At 36.1% G+C, this 20,988-nt stretch overlaps 1 protein-coding gene across 9 annotated transcripts in view; it reads left to right on the plus strand.

Annotated features, from left to right (window-relative positions):
* ZMYM2 (zinc finger MYM-type containing 2) overlaps positions 1–20,988 on the plus strand; it is a 94,328-nt gene that overhangs the window by 31,803 nt on the left and 41,537 nt on the right. For 8 of the 9 annotated variants that reach the window (XM_051609251.1, XM_051609243.1, XM_051609234.1 and 5 more), the window contains 5 exons: positions 215–500; positions 3,560–3,725; positions 4,588–4,800; positions 16,872–17,022; positions 17,834–17,949. In XM_051609251.1, coding sequence (XP_051465211.1) covers positions 215–500; positions 3,560–3,725; positions 4,588–4,800; positions 16,872–17,022; positions 17,834–17,949 — 932 coding nt within the window. The remainder of the gene's footprint in view (positions 1–214; positions 501–3,559; positions 3,726–4,587; positions 4,801–16,871; positions 17,023–17,833; positions 17,950–20,988) is intronic. The other variant, XM_051609293.1, reaches the window with a different exon arrangement.

A 20,988-nucleotide genomic window follows, 5' to 3' on the forward strand; every position in this document is an offset into this window, starting at 1 on the left:
AGCTTTTAACAATGGAGAGTGATACCATCAAACAGCATTTTACAGAGTTTCTAAAATTAACTTTCTCCTGTCAAATGTCAGTTCCAACACAAAAATGATTTTATGGTTATATACCTGTGAATATTACTCTATATATTTGTATATGTCTGTTTGCTTATTTTTATGTTTTGGGTTTTTTGTTTTGTTGTGTTTGTTGTTTTTTTTTGTCTTGAAGATTCTTGGATATCCCAGTCAGCTTCCTTCCCTAGGAATCAGAAGCAACCAGGTGTGGATTCCTTGTCACCTGTAGCATCACTTCCTAAACAGATTTTCCAGCCTTCTGCCCAGCAGCAACCTTCTAAACAGGTTAAAGTCACATGTGCAAACTGCAAAAAGCCTTTACAAAAGGGACAGACGGCATATCAGCGAAAAGGATCAGCTCATCTTTTTTGTTCTACTAGCTGCCTCTCATCATTCTCACACAAACCCACTCCAAAGAAACTTTGTGTTATGTGCAGAAAGTAAGGGATTTTTAAATTTTGTTTTGTGTTAGCAACTAAATCCATAAATACTTGATTCTTATGCATGTATGAGAGTTGCTCTGTTAATGATGTAAAAGCTGACTATCAAAGTACTTAAGATGGTGTCACTTTAGCATTTCAAAATGTTGAATTCACTGTCTGTTTTTGAATATGGAGTATGGCAGATGGTTTCTATGAAAGCCAATACACAAAAAATTACTGATTATTTTTTTTTTTAAGACAAAGTGTCCACATTATAATAGCTCCTGTGACAAGATACATTCTTTAGATATAAAGTCCTTTATGAAAAAAGTAGAAAAAAGTGTGTTATATAGAAGACACTCATTTTCATTGATGAAAATAAAAAAATCAAGTAACTTTAAAAGGAGGAGAAACTGATGCTTCAGTGGAGCTGGAAGAAATTTGAGTCTCTTCCATTGTTATGAGGGGACAAGAGAAGTCTTAGACTTCCCCCATAGCTAGGGGCAGCTATGGCAACTTCGGAATCTGAAAGTACCTTAAGTGGGCAGTACAGAGGGAGTGAGAAACATAGCTAGAAGTGGCTTATTCTGAATTACTGCTTAGATTTGACTTGTAATTTTTCATTATTTTCCAAAACTTAAAATCCCAAAGAGAAGCCATTTATAATTATGCTATTGCAGTGTTAGCTGTACAAAATACTTGTACTACCCTTTTCTTTAAGTATACTGGTAACTGAGATACTTGCACTTTTTCATATTTTTTCAGTACAGTCTCAGTCAGTGCTCCCTGCAGGCACACTGATTAAATTATGAATTCTTGCTGAACTAAAGAAATCTCACAGTAAAGACTGCCTTCATTAATGTATGTTTTGAAGAGGGTGATCTTTGCTCAGTTGCAAATTTAAACTAATTTTAAAAGTTTTACTTCACTGTGCAGTGAGGTGGATTAATGGCATGTATTAAGATGTAGGCTACTGCTCTTAGTATATATTTTTCCTTGAGATTCAGTAAAAATAAACTATAGAAAGTATTGACATACTGTGTATTCATACCTTGGCACACTGAAAATGAATAGATTTAAGATACTTTAGCTTTTTAAAAATACATGTAAAACCTCGGATTCTCTCTGTTCTTGCCTCTACAAAGCTAGCTAAAAGCACTCTGTACTCCTGTTGAATTGTACATAGAGCCATAGAATGGTTTGGATTGGAATGGACCTTAAAGATAATCTAGTTCCAACCCCCCCTTCCATGGTCAGGGATAACTTCCACTACACCAGGTTGTTAAAATTTCCATCCAGCCTGGCCTGTTCCAGTGTCTCACCACCAGTGAAGAATTTCTTACTAATATTTAATCTAAATCTACCCTTTTTCAGCACAAATGTTTGCCCTCATCCTGTCACTACTGCTCCCTCCCTTGAGGTGTTCAAGGCCAGGCTCGATGAGGCCTTGTGCAGCCTGATCTAGTGTAAGGTGTCCCTGCTCATAGCAGGGAGGTTGGAACCTCATGATCTTTAAGAACCTTCCAACCAAAACCATGCTGTGATTCCACATGCCCTTATACCATGTCCCTCCCCAGCTTTGTTGCAGATTCCCTTCAGGTACTGGAAGGCTGCTATAAGGTCTCCCTGGAGCCTTCTCTTCTCCAGGCTGAACAACCCCTGTTTGTTTTTAGAAGTAGTCTGGGGACTACCATACTCAGCTAGCAGTGTGATGTATAGAGATGAAGATAAGGCTAGTCTTATTTCTGTCTGAAATCTTGAAGACTGATGGCTAAATCTGTGCTCTCTTTCAAGCTTCTGTATACAGATAAGGCTGCATACAAAACTGCTCTAAATGAAAAGGCTTTATTTTTGAATGAGGAAAATAATTATTTGTAGAGTTTGAGTTAATTTAAAGTAGTTTTAGTGTATTTGATTTCTAGAGAACCTCTGTGAAGTCACCTTTGGCAGTTCTTGAGGTGATGTCTTCACTCTTCCACTAGTATGCAGTTGCTTAATTTACTTGCTGTGCTCAAACACAGTTAAACACAAGGCAGTGTATTCATATTTTATTGTAAGCCACTTTTTTAGTACTCTGACCCTTTGTAACTACATACATGGTGTAGGAATTATTATAAGAAAGAAAGTATAGGGAATATCTGGCATTCTTCTTAGTGTTTGTAATTTTAATTGACTTGTGTTACTCTTTTGGACTTCATACTTCAGTGCTTTGATGCAAATTAATAGTTTTTATAAGTCCTGCTGGAATTCAGCCAGAAACTGTAAGCTCCTCAGGGCAGGAGCTCTGGCTTTGTTTTGCAGAAGTGATAACAACACTCCCCAACACAAATGCTTACTAGCTTGCCAAAGGGCAAGCCAAAATTTGCTGACTTCCCTTTGATGGAAGAAGGCAGGCTTGCAAGTGTTAAGATCCAGGGGTGGTACAAGTTTATTTTCAAGGGAGACTGTCTAGGGAAGCATACAGCTTTTTTCCAGTGTTTTCCACTCATCCTAGTTTTAGGGCTCCTAGCTGTGAGTGTCTGGAGTTTTGCTTTTCAAACTGGTGATCCATTGTGATGTCAATAGAGATCCAGACATGTCCAGTAAATTTTTTAATTTATTCTGCCCCATAGCATTTTCTTGTATGTCAATAATAAGATTTTTTTTGTTTGTTATTTTTTGCTTACAGGGCAAATGGGGGAGGCTAAAGTAATGATAAAAGTATAGCTTTTGACTGAAGTTGCAGAAGGGCTAGTTTAAATTTTCTGTGTTCATTTTTTGTGTAAGACCGAGTTTGCATAATGTCACTTAGTTCTAGAGTAATGTAGGGGGGGAAAAATAACCCAAATCCAAATAAAAATAGGTTTTTACACAGGAAAGACATTGTACTTGGTGTACTTAAAGTAGTTGTAAAAATATTATTAAACTTAAGAGTTTTGACATTTGACTGATAATGGTACATCCATAAACCAGTTTAAAATGTAAGCATTAAAGGGAAGAATGAATCTTACAAGATTTAGTGTTCTTGTTTAAATATATATATATTTATATATGCATGTATACAAAGCACACTAGAGGTGGGTTTTTTTGTCTTTCAGAGATATAACAACAATGAAAGGTACCATTGTTGCTCAAGTTGATTCCAGTGAGTCTTTCCAGGAGTTTTGCAGTACATCTTGTTTATCCTTCTATGAAGATAAACAGAATCCCTCAAAAGGAGCTTTGAATAAATCAAGATGCACTATCTGTGGTAAACTAACTGAGGTCTGGTTGACTGTTTTTTCTGTTGTCTTTCTCAATTATGACAGTGTTAAGAACTTAGATTCTGAAATAAGAGAACTGAAAATAAGGAAATTTAAAATCCAATTCAGTATTTTCATACACAGTAATATATTAAGGTACGCAGGCTTAATATTAGTCAAGAGCAACTGAAGGAAGAAAGAATTCAAATACCTTAATTTTTGTTTCAAAAATTTGAAGTGCCTTTTTTCTGGTACCTTGTAGCTACAGTCAACAATTTTAGTAGGCATAGGGTCTTGTAATTATAACCCAGATCTCCCACATAGAAGAATTGCGGTTGAAAAAAGAAATAACCAAGCTTTTCTGTATTGTTTTGTACTGTATGTTTTGAAGGAACATGCATATGTTTTTGGAGATGTGTAGAATATATGTAATTTAAATTTCTTATTATTGTATTAATTTGTTCTTGATAGTGTTACTGGGCCCACCATAGTTCAAGCTGCTACTTTACACAGCATATGTGTCTTTCTGACTAGTATTAATATTCCATGTTGTTAGCCTGCAAATTGAGTATTTTATAAAATCACATAAATTGACCTTTTGCTCTAGTACACAATTATTACATCCTTCCCTGTGATCTTTGCTTCTAGGCTACAAGACAAAAAAGTGTCCAAGATATTTTCTAGAACTTTGGAAACAACAGAAACACCGGTTTCTGTTTCTATATTTCATGGTCATTTCAAACATCTCCTCTTAAACAGTGACCTAGTATAATCTGTTTTTAATTATTGTCCTTGAATGTGAGACTTATGGCTTGTCTAATAGTTTCAGGCAGCATTGTGCTTGTGTGGTGATAGAATACTTTTTTTACTTTTATTTTCTTTAGATTCGTCATGAAGTTAGCTTTAAAAATATGACTCATAAACTGTGCAGTGACCATTGCTTCAATAGATACAGGATGGCAAATGGTTTAATAATGAATTGCTGTGAGCATTGCGGGGAGTATTTGCCCAGTAAAGGAGCTGGAAACAATATTCTTACTATTGATGGTCAGCAGAAAAGATTCTGCTGTCAGAACTGCGTTGGTGAATACAAGCAGGTAATTACTTCTTTACCTATAAATTAAAACTAGATAAATATTAATACACCTTAAATGTATCCTGTTACTCATTAACATGGTTGTACTTCTCATTTGGAGTCTTAAGTATGAAAGACTTGTAAAAATGAAATGAATGCCAGTGAGGGCAAACTAGCTGAAATGGACCTTTTACTGCTGTTTTTTTTAATGTATTGCTGTAATAGCAATACCTATTTGTTGTTAATGAAAGTATAATTGAAATTAAACATTCCTATTTCTTTCTAATGATTGTATCACTTACAAGTATATTAATAGCAAGTTCAACACAGAGGCTTACCGTTCCTTAAGTGATGATCTTTTTTTAGGTATAGTATGCAATTGAAACATTAAAAAATATGCAGATCATAAAGGTTGGACATTGCTGTGAGAATGCTCTAACTGATGGCACATGAGCTGTGTACCTGTACTATGTCTTAATTTCCTTCACTGCACAGGATAAGATTTAAAAATTTATTGTTACTTTCATCCTTCTTTGTGTTAAATTTTGTTCTTTCATTTTCTTGACTTGGTTTTTTTTTTATTATTCTTACAACTGTTAAGAAAGTAATAATTGTTTGCTTAAAAATAATTCCAAATCAATAAATGTGATGCTGATGTCTTCTTTCCAGAGCCAGCTTAACTCTGACCCATGGCTAATGCTGGCTGGAAGGTTTAAATGTTAATCACAGTATTTATGATGTAATAGGATAGCTATATTTTGGGGGAGGATAAGCAATTTGGGGCTTTTTCTTTTTTTTTTTTTTTAATTTTATTTTCTTGGTACATTTTGCTCTGAGTTTCTAGGGATAGTATTACAAAATGTGAAAATACTATTTTACTAGCAAGCAAGTTTCTTTATCTGATTTAGAAATTCACACTTGCACATGTGAGTGGCCCCAGTGCTGCACGCTGCTTTGGATTCTTCATCTCTTTCCATTTTTAAGAAAACAATGATCCAAGAGAAAAGGAAATGCAGTGCTGCGTGTTTTAAAGTTCTTTAATTTCTATCACATATGTTTGTATTTTCTCTTCAGTTCTGATGCTTTTGGTGATGGCTGTTCTTGTGTATATGCAGTGTGCAAAACAGCAGATCTGGAAATGTGCCTAACAGCGTAACTGAAAACGTAACATAAGCGTTATTCTTTTGTCACAGCTAAACCAAAAGGGACAGGATAGGTTTCCGACATACTAAAAACATAGGCATGCCCAGAAGCCTTGGAAAGACTTGAAGAAACGTTGAATACTGTCTCTCGAAGAAACAAAAAGGCATGAGATTAACTTTGAACTTGAAACATTCCCACACAACCAGTTTAACATGCACTGCACATGGAGTTATGCAATGAACGTGGAATTTTGAGAGGTCTAATGATAAATCTGTACTTAACTCATTACAGACTGTACTCTGTTTGTTCAGATACTGTTGTATTTTGTGTTTAGGTATGTATTTGAGAATGAGAAGGGTATGGGTAGCAAGTTGTATGTTGTGGTTTGATTTAGGGAGGAGGAGCAGTTTGCAGTACTGGGAGTCTTCACCAGTAGTGTCAGGAATTGTGCATTATTGTGAGGATCCTTAAGAGAACCTTTCAAATTGAGACACATTGTTTGGTGCATTCAGGTCTGACAGCACACTTTATTCAAGCAAGTTCTTAATACTTTTGTGGAAACATTTGGTGTATAATACTGGGGAAATGTAATAGGCTGTGAGAAGCTTAATTTGAGTGTTTGTGTGCATCTGGTCTGGAGTGGTGATTAAGTGAAATTCTTAACTGGTAGGTTTCAAATGTTCCTAGAGTGTGGGGATTTGGGGGTATTTTTGATGTTAAGAGAAACTCTACAAAATTAGAAGGTATTTTAGTGTATGTTGTAGGTGTCAAAGTTGCTCAGGACACAATTATTTTAGACTATTTAGTTGTCTAGCAGGGTTTATTGAGGTTTGAACTTCTATTTGCATTAAGAGTTTTTGAACTGAATGTTTTCAAGTAATTCTGTTTTTAAAAAAGGAATTTAGACTTGGGAAAATTCTCTGACAGTTCTTTGGACCACAGTTGGTAAATTACAGGTTGCTTTGTTCAGTTTTAACTGTTTACTTAGAAATTTCTTAGAACTTGCTTTTAAAGGAGAACCTGTGAAGGAGAGAATATGGGAGAGTTACTGTTAAATACTGAAATAAACTTAATGGAATCTATAATACAGGAAAAGTTGATGTATCATTTCATTACATCATTGTGTTGTACAACTAATTATTCTGTGTCACATAACAGTTTTAGCAAATGTTTTCTTACAAACAGTTGTAAAATACATAGGTCTTACTGGAATGAGCTTTGTATTAAGCAGTTTATATTGTAAATGTCATGCACCTATCTATGCTATACATTTGTAGTAGCCAATAAATGAAAACTGATTCTTATTCCTTGTACCTATCTATATACTTAATCCCTATTTTTTTAATAAATATTACACTGATTTGAACAATTCATTTTCAATAACTTATCATGGATATTTTTTTCTTGCTGGAATGGAAAAATTAAAATTGTGGGTAATAAAAATTACTGTGTCTCTTGGAATGGCCACATTCTGAGTGCTGTTAATCTACCAGCAACAAAGGGTTGCTTTCCTCTACTTTAAACTGTTGGTGGGAGTAAGAAACAGTATTATTCCTGGGCTGGGGAGTAGGTTTTTCTGAAGTGCCCAAGTCTCACCTTTTAAGGTGATGGATGCACTTAGTTTTCTATGTATCAGTTTCAGAATCTGCTTTAAAACCAAGATACAAATAATCTTGAATATTGCACCCTGCGGTTTGCTTTTCTGAGAGGCAATGGCTGTTTTCTTACCTAAACCAAGTAATCTTTCATATTGGGGGGAAAAAAAAAGAAAAAGCAGCTTTGAAAAATAAATAGATTTATATATTAATTTTTTTCAATTAAGATTTAAATAGACATAGCCTAAGTATGTCTAAGTATTTAAATAGACATAGCCTAAGCGAGCCTAAGCTCACTGTGATTATATGCAAGTGCATGTTAATATCCTGATGGCATAACAGCCATTAATGCAGACAGCTAAATGTAAGTCAAGCTTTTTTAAAAAAGAGAAAACAATTATAAAATCCCTCCTCCGAAAACGAAATCACTGTGAGGATTTAGATAAAATGTCAAAACAAAACCCTTATTGGAAGTGCTTACTTTTTGAAAACCTGTATAAGACTTCCAATTAGACCATAAATTGATTACTGGTTGCACTGAGGTTCAAGCTCTTCGCATGTAGAAGGACAAGAGGGACTTAAAAATTACACTAAACCAAGTGAATAAAACAGAAAACAATACTAGAAGAGAATGACATCATCTCTGACGAGGAGGTGCCTAAATTGTCTATGTAATTGTGCAAAAGCTGAAATATTTTATTTCTTAAAGTAGGCATTTCATATAATTAAAATGAGAACCATTAAAAATTACTTTAGTAATTAATTTAAAAATTAGCATCTATGCAACAATTGAAACAGACCCCAAATATGTGGGCCACAAAGACATAGTAACCACCAGTACATACATATTTTGTTTCAGTGTTTCTGATACTATTGCCAATTTTGTGTCTCAAAAGTTAGTCAATTTCCTTTTAAAGGTAGTAGCAATGCTGTTCAAGTCCTGGTTTCCTGCATTTGGTTACAGGCTTGACTGCCTTGTGCTAAGGAGCAGGTGAATTCTGTGATGTGGCTTTTGCAGCCAACCATACCTTTTAATCTTCAGCTATTCAGCTAAGATGAAGCTGTGATCTGTGTCTACTTCTAAAAATACAGTCTTTACCTGCTTTGCTTACTGGCCTGATCCATCCAGTGCTCTTGGTTCTACTATGAAAGTATGTAATGCTTTACTAGTTTAAAGAGTTCTTTTACTTTTTTTCTTTGTGTCTTTAACTAAAATTCTTCTTGTTAGCATATGACCTGAGTTTCACTTGCTTTGGGTGTTCCATGTGCTGTCAAAAAAGGGAGGAAGTGATGATCTTCACCTGCTGTCAAATGAGGGAGGAATGAGCTGTAGGTGTTTCTTCATAGGCTTCTTAGTAGCTGTGGAATGAAGTGAGTACTAGTCTCCAAGCCAAATGAGTATTATCCTAGTTAAAGAAGGTAGACCCATTGTCTTTCATCTAGTAAACATTTTCCTTCAGTACTGAGTATAAGTGCATTTGATTGACTTCTTTGATCAGATGAACGAGCTTCAAAACTAACTGGACTGTTCCATCCCTTTAAGTTAGTCACTTAAAAGCAATACAATCAAGTTAAATCTAGGCAGCCATGCTTCCTTGTTTTGAATTCTTCTCCTTGCCAAACAAATGCTTTTGTGAAACTCTTTAAAAAAAAACTAGTTTCATCTGATTTATCGGTGTAGGGATTTAGAAGCATTCACTTTATACAGTAATGTGTGTGTCAGTTCTGCAACTCCAGATTCAGTGCTTATGTAGAGTTTGTATTTAGTCTCACAAAATGTATTGTTACCTGCTGGTTTAAATCTCCACGATTGCTAGTCTAGAATATCTGGTCACATATTACTTCAGTGGAAGCATCCAGGGTTTTCAACTTTGTCTTGTCCTATGCAGTGTCTGTTCTTTTTCTGTGCCTCTTCGCTATTAAGACACATCTGTCCTTTTTTTATTATTTTGATAGTACAATTAACTACAAAAATCTTCTGCTTCCTGCCTTCCTTACTGCTTTGTAAACTCTTGCTTCCAAGTGTTTGTTTTGAGAGTAAATACGGTTGACAAAACCAGTAATTGTGAGAGTTGAACAGGCCCTTTAAGCTGAAATACTAAAAATTCTGACTTTTCAATATATATATAAAAAAATCTAGTCACTTTTGAAGAGAATTTCTGTGGTTTCAGCCAGTTCAAACTATGGTTTAGTAGTGGAATCTCTTCCCCATATGGTAAACCACTTCTGTCTCACTTTACTTAATATCAAACCAAGTATTACGTAGTCTCTCACAACACTGACATTTGATGCTGTGTACACTTCTACAAATGTAGATAACTAGATGCTTTTTACCCCATCTACCATTATTAAATGCCAGAAATCTTTTATCAACCAAGAAATAATCCCCCTTTCTTCCTGCTTAGTGGTATGGGGGTTTTGGGGTTTTTGAGGCCTCTTGGTATTTATGCCTCCAGTTTCTTGTATCTCTGATGCAAATAATGTCCTTCTAGAAACTATCCCATTCTTGCACCTTCTACCTTTTTTGTGTTCCTGTTTCTGGAATCATTTATTTTGTCCTTTCTGCTCCAGATATCTGTCTTCAGCTGTAGAATTTGCTGCTCTTCAATAAAAACACTATAATCGGCTTCCTTAGGCACCTGAATATCATTCATAGTAAGTGTTCAGAATGTTATTTTGTCAATATTTTAGAAGATGAAGTGCTGTATGTTCATCAGGGGTGTTAACACAACTTTGTAGTTCTAAGGAAAAGTAGTTACAGCAGTCAAAATTGTGAGGTGTGATCTGTGTGGAAGCATAGGAAAGTCTTAGAGGAAAAAAGGAGCTGATACGACTAAGTATTGGAGAGAAGACTAGCTGGAGTGATTGGACAGGACTGAGGGAAAGAGGGAGAAAAGAAAACAGAGACAGCTGAAACATTCAGTTATTGTAAAAAGTAACTGCTTTTTAAGACAGGGAAGAAGGGATTTTCAGCTCTGCTTTTCTTGAACAGATCAACACAAGTGTCTTGAGAGCAGGAACAAAACTGGCAAAAATAGGGGTCACTGGCAGTTCAAGATGCCAAAGAAAAGTTAGTGGACAAGTAGTTTATTGGCTGTTTGCAGAGTTCGGCTGTTGTAACATAAAGACAAATCACTTGCTGTTCAAGGGCCACAAAAGCAATTGGTTCAGCTCTTGCTCTTAAGACTTGGCCAAATGCATTTGAGGTGTTACTAATCTTAAGCTCTTTTGTTGAAGCAAGGAAGAGTTTACAGTTGTTATTTTTGGGGGAGAGATTATTTGGGCATGGTATTTTAAAAGACTGAATAAATAATATGGCTTCTTTCTTTGCTGTTACAGATTCTGCTGACATCTGGTTCTTTTCTTAGACCTGCGTGTTGCTTCTGGATCCATCTGTACCATCCTTCTTTCCAATAGATCTGAAGTAGTTTAGCTGCTATTTTCTTGATTGCCTTACTAATGGATCTCTGTTACCATAGAATTCCATTTAGTGAATACCTCTGCTTTTCTAATTACAGAAAAATTCTATCTTCATTCTCCTTTTCCATTTGAATGCAGGTCGACTGTGTCTGTCCTAGAATGTTCTTTTCTAGAAGCTTTCCCCGTATTTATCTTATTTCTGATTTGAAACTGTTACTCTCTAAAACTACTTAAGAGAATTTTGCCTGGATTGAGAAGTATGTACCAGTCCATTTACCACAGACCATGAGTTTTAACTGCAAAGCATTTCCTTCAACTGGAAACAAATGTTAGGTCTGCTACATAGCATTGTAGCAATCAGCTGTTTGTTATTCTGTTGTTCTTAATCAACTAGCCCTTACATGGGAGAAGTTGTGGCAAAAATGCTCTTTTACTCTACAGGCATGTTCTTCATCCTGCTCTCTATCCTTCTGAAGGCATGTGAAGCAGGTCATACTGCTTTTTTTCAGTCAAGTAAAACTGTATCACAGATGTCTATATGCAAGGCACCTATAGCTTTCTTGAAATAGTCTTGTAGCTAGAAAGTTCAAGAACGGAAACCTTAATTAGTTTCAGTTGCAAACAGAAGTGAGGCTTACTTCTAAAATACCAGGAAATTACAATATTCAGCTGATGTTTATTTTGGAGTTTGTTCTTTCTTCTTCCTAAGGTTTATGCAAGAGGAGCTCTAGATTGAGCTTACATAATTCCTTTAGTCAGATGTAAAGGAAGATCAAGATTGCTTCTAAAATGATTGTTGCTGATAATGGCAAGAATAAAAATTCTTCAGAAACCCTCCAACTGAATTCTCTTTATTTCCAGGAATTTGGATTTCTGTTGCAACAATACTTGTATTTCTGAAATATATCCTGTTAAATCTGTCTCATCTTACATCTTGATAGCCACTTTTGTAATTGCCAGTTTAAGTTCAGCACTAAATGGAATGAAGATTGGAAACGCATGTAGGACTAGTAAATCAAAAGGATTTCCAAATTGCATGAAGTATTTTCTAATATGTTTTTTCTCAGTTATCTGTCATGAGATATCTATAATGAAGTAGACCTGATTTCTAGATTTAGGTCTCTAATGGGGTGTACAAAAAGGTAATGAAAGAATGAATGAGGTTGAAATAAAATAACAGAATATTCAGGGTTCTGTGTATGTGCAATGGGATCTAGCTAAAATTAGGTCATCTCAATGCAGAATCTAGGTGCAGTAGTGAGGGAGAGGTGCAGCTGGACTATTTGCATCAAGTGTTCCCTCAGAGGGTACCAGGCCATTCTCTAGAAATTTTGCCTCTGAGTTAATTTGCTTTTTTGTACCTAGTAATTGAATTGATAAAATTCTCTTTACTATTTTGTTAGCACTGCTTTTACTTAAAATTCTCCTTTATATGCAAGTTTAAGACCTTACATTTTTTTTCACAGGAGACTCTAGATTTGAATTTTCCACAAGTGGTACATGGAAGGAAAATGTCTGATACATTCTTTTGTAGATTGCTTCTGAGTTAATTCTATCTTTGAAGGAAACTTGAAACTGAGACTAGTTTGAATGGTTTGTCTCTAATCATTTGTCTACTGTTGAAGCATCATGGGGACCACAAGATGAAGCCAGTGCTTCATCTGATGTGGAAGATAACTGCCAAGAAAACAGCTTTGGAGAAAGACTCGGGTGTCCCAGTGGACAACAAGTTGAGCAGGAGTTAGTAGTGTGCCCTTGCAGCAAGGATGGCTAGCTGTATCCTGGTTTGTGTCACAGAATGTTTTAGGTTGGAAAGGACCTCTGGAGGTCATCTTGTCCACCCTGCTGCTCAAGCAGAGCCACCTGAAGCAGATCATCCAAGACCGTGTCCATTTGAGTTTTAAATGTCTCCAAGGATGGGGACTTCACAGTCTCTCTGGGCAACCTATTGCTATATAAGCAAGTGCATAGACTGTAGGTCAAGGGAAGTGATTTCCATTCCCTTCCACCCCATCCTTCTGCACTTTGGAGACTGCATCTGGAGCACTGTGTCCAGTTTTGGATTCAACAGGATGGAAGACATTAACATACTCATGCAAGTTCAGTGGAGAGCTACCAAGATGTGTAGAGGACTGGAGCACATGACTGGCTTGGGAGACCTTAGTTTGTTAAACCTTGAAAAGGCTAAAGGGAGATTAGTTATCTGATGGGGAGCAGGGTACAGAGAGGACAAAGTGGGTGTCTTCTAAAAAGTGCTCAGTGGAAGGATGAGAGGCAACAGACACAGCTGGAAAACAAAGAAAAACTTCTAAACCTGTCTAAATCATAGAAGGAAAAGTTTTTTTTTTCTGTAAGGGCTGTGAAATCCTCCAGAAGGATTTTGGAATGCTCATCCTTGGAGGTACCCGGATTTGACTGGACAAGATCCTGAGCAACTATCTGGACCTGCTTTGAGCAGGAGGTTGCACTTGACTTCTTGAGGTCCTCTCTAATCCTGTGATTCTATACTTCTGAAACAAAGAATGAAGCAGTGATGTTTAAAAGAGAGTCAGGAAGCTTTATAATTTTTTTACTTCCCTCTTTAATTAGTAATGAAGATTTTGATACTCTTTGATCTGTTTTTCTCTCTACTGGTGAAGTTTTCTTTTGTCTCCTGACCACGAAATACCACCAACATTGTCAGAGCTTTACATCTTTCTTAAGTTCTTTTCTGAACATTGACTTTTCTTTGAGGATGGCTAAAATATTTAATTTAAAAAAAAATGTTCTGTAGTAGGACGATGACAACAGCTGTTCTGCTTCAGATCAGGGATAGTCTCCTGCAGTGTATGAAAGTGAGCATGCAAGGAGGAGTAAAAACAGGAACAGTGCAGGTACTTAGGATACTGAGCATTCTCATAGTGTCTGACTCTCTAGAGGTCAGAGGATCTCTTGAACTTTATGCAAATGTTCCTTTATGCTATTTTTAGTGAATCCGTGTTTAAATTTGTTCACAGGGAGACTGGACAAGCAGTTTTTTCATTCATTACTGTCTTTATTAAGTTCTTCTGACCTGCTGTTTGTTATGTGAAGAGCTGCCTCCTATTGTTTGTTTTGAAGCTGTTTCTGTTGCTACTGATGTGATTTTGCATAGCTGATACTATTAGAAAAGACAATGAACAGTTGATGCGCAGTGCCCCACATTATACCAGTTTGGTTCTGCCATTTTCCTCTTTAAGTTACCTTGTTTTCAGGCCAAAAATCCTTATCTGAATGCTTTTCAACCCTGTGTGTTACTGTAGTTCTCCTTGGTTTTAGAGAATCTTCTGTTTGTTTATTCCAGCCAGAAGGGTACTTCTAGGGAAAGGATTCTCAAAGGTTCCTTTTTCTACAGAATGAAATTAATACTGCAGATTCCTAGAGATGAAAGATAACATGTTGTGATGAATGTGAGAATAGGAATGTAAGTTATCTGAGAACCTTGAGAAGAGAGTCTCATCTGGAAATTTGACACATAAGAACGAGAAAAAATGATTGGTTTGCATTATGGCTGTCTAAGAACAGGGGATACTGCAGTGCAAGTGTTCTTGGTTGATGTTCTCAGTGGAGGAAGCCTTTGAGTTAGACTATTAAAAAAATAATTCTGCATCCCTGATACGTTTTTTGGAAATTCATGTTCTTTGTAGTCTTGTTTGCCTAGATTATTACTAGAAGTTTATAAAGATAGTTCTTTTTGCTTTTAAGTCTGAAAAATCTAGGGTGAAATCAGTTAACAACCCCAGTATTACAATGTTGTTTGAAATTCAGAAGTGATGGACATGCTGCTGCACTGTACCTTGTATGCATAATCCTTTCTTGACATCAGATAAATAATGGGATATTTACATGTTGTCTGTTAACATAATTAATATTTTCTGATAATGCTTGGATCGGTGTACTGTAAATTCATGTATTATAACCTGTATTTTCATCTTTCTGTCTGTTGAAGACATCATGGCATCAGTTTGATTTTTTTTGCTTCTTTGGGATCTAGAACTTGTGAAAGCTTCACTAACCTGTGCATTGTTTTCTGAGTATATTCTTGAACACTCTTAGTTCAGCTGCTGGCGAGTATTTGCATCAGTGCTTCTGGATGTACATTTTGATTTATTCTAGACATACCAAGGCTCTTTGTGCATGTACATTTTTTGATGGCTGTTGTCCATTAAGCTTGTTCCAAGAAGTCCATTCCTTTGTAAATTGTGACCTCCTGTATTCTCACTGGTATTAGAAGTTGAAGTATTCTTTATGCCTTGTTTGTTTTTTTTTTTTCTCTTATTAGCCTGTCAGAGAAGATGAATGTATATTGGCAGAATAGCTCCAACTCCTAGAACAGTATAATTGCTGTGTTTTAGTCTTGGTACTTAGTGTGAATTTTGTCAATATTGTGACTGATTTGGAGGATTGTTTGGTGCTCAGTAACATTTTTAAAAGCAAACAGAAAAAAATGCAGATGGAAAGGAAGGATCCTGGAGTTGTATAAAAGGCCCTCTAGGTAGGCTTTTGATACCTTGACACATAGTCCTTTTTGGAGGAAATCCTCAGCAAAGGTTTCATCAAAGCAGCATGTGGAAATCATGAAATTGTGTGGTATTTTGAAATTTTGCTCTGCAAGATGCTATGCCCAGTTTATGGCAGAGACATGTATATTTGTATGCTTTTTAATATAGAGAAGATGATACATCTTGTAAGTTTCTTCTCTAGCTCTGTAAGACTGGATTTAGCTATTTCTCAGATGCAGGTAGTTAAAGATAGGAAGAGCAAAGACACCAACTGAGGCTTCTGTTGCTCTAAACAAGTGAAGCACTTAAGAAAGATACTTTGTCTTTCCTTCCCCCCTCTGTCCTTGAGAAGAGGGAATGAGGGAGAAGTGGTGTCAAAATTGTTCATCAACAGATGGGAAGAAGTATGAAGTGCTTAAGTGTCAATAGGGCATTTTCCTTCAAAAAGGAGAGAGTATCTGATAGGATACTCGTCACTGTTCAAATGAGGAATTCTCTCTGATCACTGTCAAAACTATGATACTATGTCTATGGGCAGGGAAGATGTCTAGACTTTTTTTTTTCTGAAACTTGCTTTGTGGTGCTTGAGATATTTGCCTAACACTGAAGTATGTACTACATGTTGCAGATAGTTGTTTGTGTGTTGACTGTGTTATTGGTATTTCTGCTTGGTGCAGCTTTTCTGTGCTTTTTATAGAGCTTCTGCAGAGCTTTTCTGTGGAAAACTGTTGATTGACTGAGTGCTGTGTTGAGAGATGCCAAAATTGAGTCTGTTGTCAGGTGCATGGAGCCACAGTTCCCTCAGTGGATCCAATGGGGAGTATAGGAACTTTGCAGGGTGTTTCTCCTGCTTGGAGGACTAGAACTAGGGGAGTTGAGAAGTTAAAGGTTCTCCCAGCAATGCTGTTACCAAGAAACTGCTTTGACCAGCTCATAGTTGGTAATATTAAGGATTTCATCATTTGGAGAGTACAAATATTTTTCAAAGTTCAGCACCATTATTTATCTTTCATCGTTGCTGTGACAGACTGCTGTTTCTTTTCTTATGACTGTTGTCCCATGGAGAGAGGAGCAGAGTTGTTTCAGCCTCCAACTCAGCACAGCTTTCTATGTACTCTTACCACAGTTCACAGTTTGCAGATGGAGTTTGGGATGGTTTGTTTGTCTGTTTGTGTTTTTTGAGGGGTATGTGTTTGGTTTTTGTCTTTACACAGAAGTTTAATTTTAGCCAGCTTCCTCCCAGGAGATCCAGCTGTAGTGTTGAATGCTCGAGAGAATGGTTGTGAGAGTTAGTATAGGAAGGTTTTGAGGGGGAAGAAAATTCCAGAAATAAATAAGTTGACCTCTGTGTTTTAAAATCAAAAGCCAAACATAGTTTTAACTAATGCGTTGTTTTGCTTTGTTTTATGTTTTAGAAATATGGCAAATTAACATCTTGTACTGGCTGCAGAGCTCAGTGCAGGTTTTTTGACATGACTCAGTGCATAGGACCTAATGGATATATGGAGCCATACTGCTCAACTGCATGCATGAACACACACAAATCAAAATATGCAAAATCACAAAGTAAGTGAAAAGGGTGATGGATTTTCATCACTGACAAGAGCAGACATTTATTTTTTGAACACTGGGGGTGGGTTGATCTATGAATTAATCTATGCAGATGTAACTATAGGTTTTAAAACTTATTAAAAAAAAAAATTAAATCTTAATATTCAACACTAGTAAATGGACCCATGAGGAGTCCATGAGGACTCTATGAGGAGTCCAGTTTCCCTACTGGCCTTCTTGCTTGATGTTTGAAACAATTTTCAACTGTCTAAGGCTTCTTGGGAAAAAATACTGAGACATAATGTACTCTCATGAGTCACAGAATGATTCTGCCATTTTCATGCGTAAGAATTAATATTCTCTTTTCTGTGATCCAGTCTCATCCTCTTTTATCTCCTCAAGCAACAATTGGAGAAGGATAGAGGTAGTTATACTGTGTATGGATACTCTCTGGGTAAAATTTTTTGTCTTGGTGAAAGGACCTGGTAAATAACTCAAATTGTGTGTTCTTCAGTGTGCAAAGCAGCCATCTTGATCTTAATTTAGCAACCTCAAAGTTGAAAATCTTGTAGTGAATTTTACAGAAGAAGGTGCAGTTTCCTATTTGATGCTCTCCATTAAACCTCTGAAATTTCTCTTGTTTTATGTGACTTGTAGAAGCTGTATGGAAAATAGACAAATATTAGCTTTTTACATTGAACTGTTGGGAAGAGCTTACCTGTAATTCAGGTTTTAGGTTTGGGTGGGTTTTTTTTTCTTTTGTTGTATTTTTTTTTTCATTACTATTTTGTGTTTATTTTGTTTGTAAACTACATTTTTCTTTTAGGTATTGGAATTATTTGCCACTTTTGTAAACGAAACTCTTTACCTCAATATCAAGCCACAATGCCTGATGGAAAACTGTACAACTTTTGCAGTTCCAGTTGTGTAGCTAAATTTCAGGTTAGCTGTTGTGTTAAATCTTTTGCTCCCTAAGTATTTGTGTACCTGTGTTTGTGTTAAGTATTTGCATATTACACTAACTTACTTGTATATACATGTTTATGAGTTACAATTAACATAGCAGATGCTTCTGGCTCCTAACAATTTGATCTAGGTTCTGTTTCATAACGGTAACACTAACTGCTATATTAAACTTATAAAATCCAGGAATAACAACCCATTTTTCCTTGATACCATGAGAAAACACAAAGCAGTGTCACTGATCGTCTTTTTTTTACCACCCCAGCCTCCTTATGGAGATGAGTCTTGCTGTTTTGCCTTGAAGATCAATAAGTTTCATTTCTTTTATACAAAATACAGTAACAAGATTCTCATGTTGGATATTTTACTAACAAAGGTGTATCATCGGAAATAGTGACTGTCTGAAATGAAAGATTAGAGCCTAAGCCATCAGGATAGTTATGAACAAAACTGGCTGTTGAAATTCTGTCCAGCAATTGAGTGTTGCAAGCCTAATGATAGGCACACTGGAAGTGGCTGCTATGCTTGTTGAAAATGTCATACTTTTAATGACTTAAGGTTAAAGCATATGTAAAATGTAGTAAATAATCTCTAGGTAATCAAAGAACATTTTAAAATAAAATCTTTCAATTTTTGTATGTAAAAACAGTTTTCCCAGATGCGCACTGTATAATTGATAATTTCCTCCTTGTGACTTGTTGAACAGTTACATCCATACAGGGTTTTCCTGTTTCTCATGAAACTACCATTTTCTGTCAGCTGAAAAGAAAATCAGTCTCTTACTTGCTTCCTTAGTATACCATGGATTGGACCTCCCATCATGTAGCCCCGTTCTGCATTTCCATGCATACGTAGTGACAACTCTGTAGTGCTTCTTGCAAACTCCTTCAGCACTTGTTTTGTTCTACATGGCCTTGCAATTGATTACAACCCCAGAAGCTCGCAGAACAAAAACGTTCTGCCATTTTAGTAAGAAAAATAAAGCTAGTGAACAAAAAATACAGCCTGGGCTTTCTTGGATTTGCAGATAAGTCAACATTAAGCAGCATTATTGCATATAACTACTGGATCAGTTGATGCTTGTTGTGGGTTTCTGATCTTACTGAGACCTTGCTGATCCTTCTGTCCCAGTGCTACATGTAAATCTGTCTCTTTAGTGTTGTAGTGGAGTTCAGTTAGAACATCCATAAAGTCTGTTAGTTCTCAGTAAAGACCAAGAACGGGTAGGTGGTCATTTGCTTACATTTATTTTGCTCAAACATCTCTGTTGGGTTCTAATTTTTTATAGTTTTCATATATTCACTGTGTAGAACAATTAAAAGTCTTCACTGTTAGGTAAGAGTTGATTGTATGAAAACAGCTGCTTTTGTTCCTTTCATTTAGTATGACACTAAACACTGTGAGTGCTCCCTAAAGGTTTTTTTTTATACCTCAGTGACACATTAAGTGACTGGACCTAGACTGAGAAAATGGTTTAATCCATTTGGTCAATTGCAATGCTTTCTGCAATGAACTTTTGAAAAAGTGGCTGATTTACTCTAGTGCTTCATATTTTGCACTATTTACTAATGTAGGTAACTCTTTAACTTTCTAGATTAACTGCTGTTTCAATTGTCTCCCTTCTGCAAAAAATTTTACTCCTTTTGGTTTACAAATGGGTTGGAATATTCAAATTTCCAATTTGTTTATAGTACTTTTGGATTGATTGTCATTTTATCTTAATGAATAACCGTTTTGTTTCTAGCTGACTGTTGTTTTAACATAATAAAATCTTTGAAAGATTTAGTTGAGCTGTTTGTTGTGCAACATATCTATCTTCTCCTTTGTGCAGACAGCTTGCAAGAGCATTCATCCTTGTAAGAAAGAGGGTAAAAAAGAGGGAGAATAGCCTGCTTGATGTGATTTTGGTTTGGTAGTTGCTGGTAGAGTAGTGTGACCGTCTTGTCTTCTTTCAAGTTCTATCTTGGAGAATGTTATTGCAGGGTTAAGGACAGAACTGTTCCAACATTGTATTGTTTTAAGCCAGTTTTGCTATCAATACCTTTATTGGGTCAGTTGAAGATCTTGCCTGAACTTGACTTAAGGAAAAATGAACTGCTAATTTATTTATTGTGAACATGGAGTCTGTAGTGCAAGTGTTTTTCCAATGTTAGCTGCTGTATAAATGTCTTAAAGTACAAGCTACCTGGCAAAACATTAGTCCATGCAAAATTTTAAGAATTTTCTGGTAAAGCTTGTTTGGTTTTTTTTAATTATTATTATTTTCTTTTCAATTTATGAATGTATCTTGAGAGTTGTATGACGAGTTGTATGTACCAGTAAGTACTGTGTTTTTTAACAGATTACTTTCATTTTTCTCTAACGTTGTGTTCTCTTTAACCATCATGATGATGTCTGTGAGGTTCTTCATTATATACCTTGGATCTCTCTCTTTTACACACACTTGTATTTTAAAAAAGGAGTATGCTACAGCAGGAAGTGTGAAGGAAGCTTGGCATGCTTGTCACAAATACTTTTGCAGATTTGATGATGACAAACATAATTGAGGCTTCCATGCCAAGGCTGGAAGGTCTATGTGTGCATATGTGCAAGGGGGGAGTGTTTGGTTCCTTTCCTGTTTAGTTTAATGCCCTTGACTTTGCTTGTGTAGCGGTCCTAGTGGATGACAGTATGTAAAAGATGCCTTGTATGTGTTTGCTTCTCTTTTTCATGGTAAGAACAACTTGATTCTTTCAAAGTTATTTTTTTCTCAGCTAGGAAAAAACTTAACCACAGCCTGGCAGCCTACTAGCCCTTTCACATATAAGTTTATAAACAGAAATGTTTGCACTGTTTGATTTTCAGTTGCTGTGAGCAAGGGTAATGGCTTTGTCACGTATGCTGCGGTGGCAGGGGCAGGCCAGAAGCTGAGGTACTATGCTGGTCTTTGCAGAAGAGTCCTAGACTGTGTCTGCCTACTGCTTATTAGTAATTTGGCAGCTTAGAGTAGTTTGAGGTGGTTGCGTTGAAAGCTGAAAA

The sequence above is a fragment of the Apus apus genome, chromosome 1 (genome assembly GCF_020740795.1).
Source record: "Apus apus isolate bApuApu2 chromosome 1, bApuApu2.pri.cur, whole genome shotgun sequence".
NCBI classification, from domain to species: Eukaryota; Metazoa; Chordata; class Aves; order Apodiformes; family Apodidae; genus Apus; species Apus apus.